This window comes from Palaemon carinicauda, chromosome 14, assembly GCF_036898095.1.
Source record: "Palaemon carinicauda isolate YSFRI2023 chromosome 14, ASM3689809v2, whole genome shotgun sequence".
NCBI classification, from domain to species: Eukaryota; Metazoa; Arthropoda; class Malacostraca; order Decapoda; family Palaemonidae; genus Palaemon; species Palaemon carinicauda.
This window is the reverse complement of record NC_090738.1, coordinates 56428972-56439647: the sequence shown is the minus strand read 5'-3', so window position 1 is coordinate 56439647 and position 10676 is coordinate 56428972. Positions and strand designations below refer to the sequence as shown.

Below are 10676 nucleotides of genomic sequence, written 5' to 3'. Positions count from 1 at the left end.
GCATATTTATTACAACAGACTTTTGAATTCTTACTTGATCAGAAAAGTTTTATCGTCTATTTCTTAGATATGATAATAGTAAGATTAATGTTGAATTAAAAGTACAACATTGTAAATGTATTCTTCTCACATTAATTTTTCAAATCGCCACAATAAAGCATGTTGTTTCCCTTATTTTTAACTTATGAGAGTAGCTGTGGGATCTATATGTCTCCAAGTCTTGGTTACCTACAGGGTCATAAAACTACGCAAGAGAAAAATTTGAATTAATAAGTTTATATTTGTTGTTAGGTAGCAACCTGATCACAAGAAACAAAGAACTTTGATTAATAGAGGCCATATAAAAAAGGAAGCCAACTTATTTGAAGACCCATGTACCCAAGAACATTTTGCTCTTTCGGTGTTGTTAACATATATTTTAGGTTAAAACTGAGCAAAGGAAAATTAAGGGGCTCAGAATCAAAAGAGGTAAAACTGATAAAATTAGATATGAAGATGCAGGTAACATTCTTGTTAAACCACGACATTTCAAATAAATGTGGATACTGCATACATTGGTTATGTCAATTCGTGTCTTTTGGAATATCACTGGCTCCAGGTTGCCAAAATCAATAGACTTTTAATGTATAGTCAACTTTCTCCTTCGAACCTTGAAAATCCGGGGTATGAGTTAGTCAGTTAATACTTTAAATAAAATTGTGCAAATCTCAATTTATTAAATATCTTTCTGTCAGCTGTTTAAACCAGTAGTTTTCAGGCCACAGAGGTAAATAATCTTCTCATAAAATTTGCAGATCTTAGGCGTCTCAATTTCGTAGATACTGTATTATGATAGAATAACACTTGATGTAGAAATCTCTCAAGCCTCAACAAAGTCTAAGGTTTTGAGATTGATAGTTACTGCGCTGAAGTGATGTTTGTGACTTTCAGCTTATTGTTGCGATGTTCAAGCGTCTCTTCTAAATTCTGTCACTGACAAGGTGTTTATATTTAATGTATTTTGGGCCATGGTTATATTAGATCTCTTGTCAGAATTTTTATTAAGTTTAGCTGGAAAACACTGGCATCGCCAAATTACTTGGGTTCACATGAGGTGGTTGTCCTTCGGACATCAGTGGTATGATCATATATCTGAAAATTCTTATTTTCTAATTAGCTTATATTGAACGTTAAATGCTAGGATTATACTTCTTTGTATGCATTCCTTTTCGGTTGAATACTTTACTTCTCATCCTTGTCTTTTGACAAGGTTGGTGTTGGTATACCAGGTTGCTTCTACATAATAGTTACTGTTTTTACCTTCGCAGAACTTTCTTGAAACTATAGACTGCACATATTCACACATTTATTTGCAGCTTAGTTTCTGCAGAGTAAGATTTTACTATAATGCACAACAGCTATGATGAACCTACTACCATGTCGAGTTCAAATTATATTGTACCATTGCAGACAGCGTATACAGCATTTGTCTGATATAGTTAAATTAATTGATATTTTTCTGATGGAAGTACAACAAGCCAGTATATTTTTTTTTTCTGATGGACGTAAAATAACCAGTTCCCCATTAACTTCAATCTTAAATAAAAAAAAAAAAATTGTACAAATTACATGACATACAAATAAATGTAATGGTTTTACTTGAAACATTGGGAAATAAATCTCTATCAGTTTAGAATATGGAAGTCCAGTTATATTCATTCTTGGATTAATATAAATAATTCAATGGCATACGAAGGATAATTATTGAAAAACCCAAGGTTTGCATTACACTTATTATGTAAACCATATATGATTTTAAAGTAAAATGTGTGTATAGTTGACCCTTACAATTATATGTATGTTTGTATGCCATGCATATTAGTTTTTTCTAGTAACTTTCTAGTAGCTATATTCTTAGATGCTATTTTAGCTTTTGCTTTTTTCTTCATATTTGTGAATGAAAAATTAATTTAACTTTGCAGGGTAATCAACACTATACAGTTTCATTGTATTTTATTTCTTATTGTATGGTTAGCACAACACTTCTTCATTTTGGTGTTTCTCACTTTGGTAGTGATTAATTTTTCTTTGTACTTTAAATCTTATATTTTTATACATATGAGATTTTGGAAGCAGAAATATTTTTTTTAAGGTACTATTTTTAGAAACTGGTTATATATTGTATATGCACAAAGCACAGGCATATGCTTTTTAGGTTGATCATGAAGTAATTTTGACTTAGTTATAGTTTACTTCTTATCAACATGTTTTAAAGAAAAGTAGAGAAATTTAAAGCACAAAATATAATCAGTAAATTGATGTGAGAGTAGACTAATGTAGTGTGAATGAGGAATAAAAATCCGAATGATCTGTGTTATCTTTCTCCTTCTAGATGATTAGTGTTTACTTAATGGCATTTGTTCGTATTCTGTTATAGTCAGAGCTGGCCAATGTTTATTTTTATTAAATATTTGTTATACATATGCAGTTCAGATTTAGGTACTGTACTTGATTAAAAAGCTGAGTAGGTTTCCTGTTATCGTACACTGAATTGTAATGATATACATCATTTTTACCCTGACTATATTTACAGTAGACACTGTTAATATTATACTGGGACTTTGTAAGGTATTTTACATTTTGGTAGTGTTAGTGTTTGTTTCTTATTTTTTAACAGCAAAGCTTACATTAAACTCATTGTTGTAGGGTTGCAGGAGTGATATGTGAATATGAACAAGTATTTGCCTTTTATATAACCTTTGTTCAGAAGTGCTGCGTACTTATTGCTTCAACGTAGAAAACTCTTCTTAGTGCAATCTACTCTTCTTCAGCTAAACGGCACAATAAACTTAGGTTTCTCTGTTTCCGTGAAAATGCAAATGGAACACTTCTATTGCACATCTTGCTGACCTTTCACAGTTTTGCTTGACAACTGCATTAGTCCACTACATATTCACTTACTTATGTAAAAAAATTTGAATACTTCATTACCTTGTCTTGTATTTTGGTATAAATAATTTCTTTCATTTACAGGTGTATTACAGAAAAAAAATACTATAAATGGTTTTGTCTTAATTACGGATTATGAAATGTAGTATTTCTAGTTGCTGAAAGCTGGCTAGTTTCGTCTTTCTAACATCATAGAATGGGTGGGGCTTACCTATTATTAAAAATGTAAGAGAAGAACAAGAGTGGTTCTTCCTTAGTCGGCGAAAGACAGTTTTCTCCTGAACATCATTGGTATAAAAGACTGATTGATTCAGTAAGCTGAAGTTGCTATCAATTGTTTTTAATCTGTACTGAGTATCACAGTAAGAAAGGTCATTAATGCAGAAGACACCAAATTTAGCAAGATTTGAAAAGCAGTAATACCCCGCCCTATGTCCTTAATTGGTTCCAAGAGACTCTACGCAAGTTGATATTCAACATAAGTCGGATTTTCCCTCTATAAAGTGACAAAGGTTAATTATACATATTCTGAACACGAAAAGTACTTATAACCATCAATCATTTTATAAAAAAACATATATTTATATTAATAAGCTTCCATGTGAAGTGCAGTACTGTTCAGTAAAGTACTTAATTGTTGTTTTATGACTCAAGAGACCAATGTAAGGTAGGATAGAATATTTGATATTTAAGGAAAGCGACGTAAAGTCGGAACTGATATATGTTAAACCGACGTGAAGTGAGTTATTACTGTTTACTTATTCTAATGATACAAATTTTAAATTCTGCATTCATACATTTCACAAGAAAATATAGTAAAGGTTTTCCCTAGATCTACCAAAGTAAAAGAACAACTTTGAAAATTGGCTTCTTCCATAAATTTATACATGCCACTGTTATTCAAACAATTTCTACAAAAATTATCCAGGAAACAGTCTAGTTACCTTTTTATCTCATCCATGAAAAACAACAATATATAAGTTCCCATGACTGAGCATATCATCAAATGCAAGATAATAGTTCACTCACTTTTGCAAGGGCTTAGATCACCTTGCAATGTGACCATAAGTGAAACAAACATTCCTTATCATTAACCAGCAAGAAAACGATATCTACCTGCATGGTAGACCTTATCTAGCATTATGGTTACTAATACTTATTTTATTCTTAACAGAAAAAAAGTTCCCTCTTAATTCCAGCAACACTCATATGCTAACACTAGACAACATAACACCTTAAACCCAAAGACATTGCAAAAAATGAAATTAGTGTAAGTCTTTACTGAATTCCTCATTGGCTTGGAAAGCACTTGATAAACAAGTTAGATACCCCAACTCTTATCTTTGAGAAATAAAATCTCTTCACAAGCATTTGGAGAAACACCAACTATGTTCAACATTTGGCAATTGACTCCAAATTCTATACCATCCTTAGATATGACATTTTTTCTGGATAGGTGTTCATTCAGTGTGAATTATTGAAGTCAAGACTTTAGTGCTATTTTTATCGTTGGAAAAAAATACAACCTTGACCATGGTGTAAGAGGTGATGATCCTAAATTTGCTCATTTAAATGTCCTGAAATAAGGATTGTTGGGGTTGAACGACCAGTGAAAATAAAAAGAAAGAAAAAATTATCTAGGAGTAATATTATGGATAAACTATTTTTACATAGAAGCTTTTGACAATTTTTATGCAAGCTAGAGATGACAACATAAATAACCGAGTCATCATAGCACATTTTTGCTCCATTATCGAGGATTGTACATTATCAACAGATATAGGTTTACAGTAGTCTCTAGCCATATGCTTTACAAGTTTCAGATAATGTAAAAAATAAACAAAAAGGGATTATTTGTTGACATTCCTTATGCAGATGATTTTTCGCCATCTATTGTCTCTCTCGAATGTTACGCTGATTCTTATTGACTCGGTAATTTTTTAGTCCATAATTTTGCATAGAAAGCTGGAGATTCATCATTTAATACCCCTTAGAATTTATGCCTTTTTATAAATTCTGTCATGGCCTAGATCAGTGTCGAGTTAAATTGTGTCCAATGCTGATTCTGGATGAGTAATCAAACGAAATGTTTATCAAACTTTATTTCTATTTATATAGGTACTAGTTACTGAATTTGAGTTTGATATTCATTCTATGAAGCCAAACACTGGGTCTCTTTCAGCCATTCAATGCTTTCAAATGAATAGGAATAGTGAATCTATATATTAAATGAAATTCAGGGCCAGGTGAAAATCTAGTAGCATATTAAATTTAGAATAAAAACCTGATGCTTGATAAGAGTTTCATGCCGGAATCTGATTACCATCTGTACTTTGTAATAAATTAATGTTCAACACATAATCTCGATAAAACTATGCTAGTCGAGGAGATTGTCTAAAGACTTGTTTTTAAATTAGTGGTTGAATGGAATTCAACTTTAGAGTATCTATGGATCAATCCCAGCTTACTCTCCACATATTTCTTACATAAGATTGAATATTTTTCATGAATACTCCATATGGAATGTTTAAAATTTTGTGAATTTGTTTTGTAAGACCATATTTTTTCAGCTGTTATGTCTGCTCTCTCATTTCAATTTAGTTTTACATAAGCTGGGGCTATAAAAACTTGCCCTGCAACACCTCAGCGAAAGCACTTTGGCCGGACAATCTTGCAGTGCTTATACCAAGTGTTGAGAGGGCACCTATTGCTTAATGAAAATAAAACACAATTAAAAACCTGTGTAAGTGAAACTAGAAGAGGATAATTTATTTTTGTTAATGGAATCTTAAGCTGTAACAGCACAGTACAACTCTTACTATTTGGAATAAGATCAATCGGTATATATACTTTACCCTTAGAGCTGAATTGTGTTAATGAAATTCCATTTTAATTATTTCTCTGGAATAATGTTTCTTCCCTCTAACAGATGAGTATGTGTCAGCAATAAGGTGATGTTTTAAGAGTAAATAACCAGTACTATTCCACTTAGAAAAAACATCTTATTAAATTGAAGCAGCTGAAGAAAGTAGATTTAACTTGTTCCCATCTGTATCTCAAATGAAAGGAAAGGAAATTCTCAATGTTTCATGTTAATTTTTCATCAGTTGTCATTGAAAATCTACAATACATCAGCTTCTGTTGCATGCCAATCATAGAAAGGGTTAATGTGTAATTGATCAGAAAAACCTACTTAAGCCTTGTTATGATAAAGAATAATTCAAACTTGTTAAATTGTTTGCTTAAAAAGCTCTTTATACTGTGAATTTCAGTATGCTATTTAATGTTAAGACATCTACAGAATAACTGTAAATGTAGCTGAAATTGACATGTTAATAGTTGAAGAACATTATAATATGGAATATAAATTGCTACCACATAAAAAAAAATGACGATAATTTCATTATCTTTCAATGCCCAGATACAAGGAGTAAGTATACGAAATGACTTGAACTCGAGGCAACTGACAAGTTTTGATTATAATATTAAGGGCAGAAGTCTTCTAAGAGGAAATTCAAGAAATATCTATGAAAATTGAATGATACACTTTAATTTTCTGTCCTGGCCTAGACACATCTGTACTGTATTTGAAATTATTTACCTCTTCCGTAGAGAGAATATTTTAAGGAGACTGCCTCTTGTAAAGTGACTTTTATTACTCTTAGATCCAAAGTAAATTAATAGAAATTGAGACCATCCTTGAAATTTCATAGTATAACAAGGTACACATGTGATAGTCTTACTCAATAAACAGGGATGAAAAATAGGTTTTAGGTTTGCAGTGGTTTAAAATGGTTGCTGGATGAAATATTTAAGAAACATGTTAGTGAAATTATTCAAATGATAGTATACAGTATAAAGATATCTCATAGATAAAATAAAAACTAGAATGATGAAATTTTTTAATTAGTTTTAAAGAATGGGGTAGACTTGTACAGGTAGTATGATATAGCAGATAAGGTGAAATGGTATATGAGAGACAACGACTTATTATTTTCAAATGGAAACAAATGCACAAAATTGCTAATAATTCTTGCAGGAACCATTTACGTAATCCAAAATATTTCCAAGCAAACTTCGGATTTCCAAAATTATAAATATGTAAATAGCAGTTGTTGGGCAGGAAAATATCAAGGTTTGTCAACTCTACATTAGCAAAAACTAAATCATCATGTGTTTGGTACCTAAAAAGAGAAAATAAACGAAAAGAGCAAACTGGGAGCGGTGTCACTAAAATAGGAAATCAACATAAAAAATTCAGGACTAAAGTGGTAGGTAAGGTGCATGTAGCTGAAGAACTGTTAATACTAGACGTTAGTTAGTTAAAAGAAAGTTTACATTCTCCAGGATCCATCTGTATGACTACTTATGTAATAGAAAGGGATATCTTACCATATAGGAAAAATAACTTTTGCTAAATGAATTAGGATGATAAGTTTAAAAGATCAATGGGTTACTAATTTGAGTACTGTAAAACGTTTCTGCATGTAATATCTTTACTGGCACAGCCAATATGATGGGCTGGTAATGCGTTTTTTCCGCAGGATTGTGCCATTGGAAGGAAAACAACTGATGCCCTAATTACCGTCCCATTGCACTACTGAATGTGTCATCATCATCATCATCATCATCATCATCATCATCATCATCGTTCATCAAAAACAGCAACTTCGACCTGAGGTCATCTTGTCTTTGGTGGATGCGAGAGGCGAATTTTTCATAACTATATTCGAGAAGGCTGGTATCTTATTTAAATATATAACAAGAAACATTATGCAGCACAATTTTAGATGTGTATTTTTGATAGACTAGAGTGATGATTGTTCTACCAATGAATCCTTACCTTAGAAGGATATTTTTTATCTTTGGCAATACAGTAGAATCTTGTGTTAGTATAGGTAAATTTCACAATATATGGTCACATAAAAAGATAATACAGTGTAATGATTGTCTATTAATCAAAATAAGATATTGTAGAATCCATTGCAGTTAATGACACAAACAATGAAGGACAAAATTATCAGACTGAATTACAAGCTTTTTAGAATGAATGCTAGAGTTATACTAGGCATTTTATGCCACAATGCCAGTGGCCCAAATTTTAAAAGAAATGGTCTCCAATTCCTTTTCCTGGTTACATTTTGAAAACATGTGGGATATGAAAGTTATCTACCAACTTGATGTGCGATATGAACATTAAATTTGATTCTAGAATTTAATATTCTTTATCTTGGGCATTTTCTATTTCAAAGAAGTTATAATAAGTCCATATCCTTGATTTAAGTATTCTGTTGAAATTTGGGTCACAGTTTTTAGGCTATTCTTTGTAGTTTTAACAATGCGTGAGTTGATTCCAGCATACAGTACTAAGGATGTTTTAGTTTGTACTTTAGTTTCTGAAATATACGATAATAGAATGTTTAGAATTTGAGAGCTTTATCAAATTATTAGTGAATAAGTTGTGTGTAGTTTCAATAGCTATACTTAGAGCCCAGTTTGTTTTTCATGGGAAAAATGTTTGACTAAACAAATGCTTTTATTGTGTACCGTGGCTTGGTTTGAGATTGAAATGTTTTATGAAGTTTTGGCTTCAGCGAAAGTCATAGATTATTTAGTAATAAAACCTCAGCTTTGTTTGAATAAATGCACAAAAGTAATGGAATCTAGGTCTTGATCAAGAAGTTTGTTGCAATTGTATGGCATTGCTACATCACCTGACACTTCTGTATTGTGTTATTAGTGCTTTTTATTTTACTCTGATAACAAAGCTTAGTGTAAGTGGTAGTCTGTTGTAACTGCTGGTGTTCAGTTTCAGTGAGTATAGAGCCAGTATTCTTACTCCTTATACACCCTCTTCAATATCATTTGCAGCTTCAACTTGCAAATATTTTGTCAATTTTTTTTTTTGTATAATTTTGAAATCACTGTTAGAGTAAGTAAATTAATTTTCTATGTTCTCTGGTTTCCGCACGACTTTTCTTTGACCAGTCTACTGCCGCCCTTGACATTTATAGTTTATTTATGCTGTAACTTGCACTTGGTTCCATTAATTTTTTTCTGCCTGTTGGTACTTCAAGTAATAGATGACTTGCCAGTTTTATTTATCTTTTTACAACGTATGCTGTTGTATTCTTGCATCTGCAACTATTTACTTTTTTGATATTCCTTCTGTAATTACTAGTTTCTGTCCATAAGAAACTCCCACTTTTATTAATTCCTCAAGCTGCCTAATGATTCACTATCAATTTCTTCCGGTTGATGAATTTAGGATCAATAGCAACTGTGTAGCATTAACATCAAATAAAAATTTCTTGCAAAATCAGGTAACTTGACATCACAGTTGAGGGCTTGACAGAGTGGATTCCATTCTCTTAATATATTATATAGGAATCTTGTATTTTCTTCTAGCTAAAGTAGAAAAGTGATTACCATTATAAGATCTCATTTTGTTTCTATGCCAGAGATTTGTGTCAATTTTCACTTATGTCAGAATTGCCAGCTACTGTATTAAAATTTACGATAAGCAAAACACTTCTTTGTCACTGAAGTAAATGTAGCTATTACTTTTCTTGAAGTATGGTTCATTTTTGTAACTATAGGGGTTACAAATAAATAATATATACATACATACATATATATATATATATATATATATATATATATATATGTATATATATATATATATATATATATATATATATATATATATATATATATATATATATATATATATATATATATATCATGGTATTTTTTCCTTGTATAATTAAATGGGCACTGCAGGCAGACAGGCACTGTTGTAATGACTTCGCTTAAATCATTATGCAGAAAATATAAAGTAGGGGAAAATTATTTTTTATTGGTGATTTAGGATTCTATAATATAACTATTAAGTATTTAATTATTTACCATACAGATAAGGGGCTAAGCATACAGATTTACTCATCTGCCTACAGTGTTGTCTTTAGACTGGAATTACATTAAGAAGTACTGTATTGCACATATAAAAGGTACATTATATCTCAAGTAATAGGTGAAGGATTGTTAAGTAGAGGCTCAGCTATGTACGAAATGAGATAAACAAAATAAACATATTTTCTGGATAGTTTTTGTTGAATAATGTAATACTAATAAATGCTGTACACATTTAATGTTTTGTTTGAGAATGTAAATTTTTTTTATAAATTATCAAGTCACCCACTTTGTTGAAAATTAAGTTATTTTTTTCGGATTGGTTTCAAATTTGTTAAAATGAATTTTAAATGCTGTACATGCTTTTACAACTACTGCATTGTACACCTTTTTGATATCTGAGACCAATTTATATGTGCCCAGTTTAAGCAAGGTAAAATGAGTAATTTTGTATATGTGCAAAAATCAATGCAATATAATTAGAAATAAGGCGTAATTTTAGTACAACAGATATTGAAATGTGATATTTATCCAAGAGCAACATACGCACCATGGTTAGTTGGAGCTGAAATACAATTGAGTAATAGTACCCTAATCATATTTAATATTTGCATTAATAATGTATTGCAAACACTTTCAATTGGTTTGTTATATCTAGATTAGTTTAAACTAATAACGTTATTTTTTAATCATGGCAAGTCCTTAAAATTGTTTCAAGAAGTCTGTGATTCTCCATTTTGCATGAGAATAGCATTCATCCAATCTGTGTTTATGCAAGTAGAAAGGATTTTATAAGGTGGGCACTATTCTTTGGACAAAGATAGTTAACATAAATC

At 30.9% G+C, this 10676-nt stretch overlaps 1 protein-coding gene across 1 annotated transcript in view; it reads left to right on the top strand.

Annotated features, from left to right (window-relative positions):
* Positions 1–9559, top strand: part of LOC137653593 (6-phosphofructo-2-kinase/fructose-2,6-bisphosphatase 1-like) — a 388947-nt gene extending 379388 nt beyond the window's left edge. Inside the window, exon 11 of the mRNA XM_068387128.1 lies at positions 7473–9559. Coding sequence (XP_068243229.1) covers positions 7473–7532 — 60 coding nt within the window. The 3' untranslated portion in view covers positions 7533–9559. The remainder of the gene's footprint in view (positions 1–7472) is intronic.
* The last annotated feature ends 1117 nt before the right edge of the window (positions 9560–10676 follow it).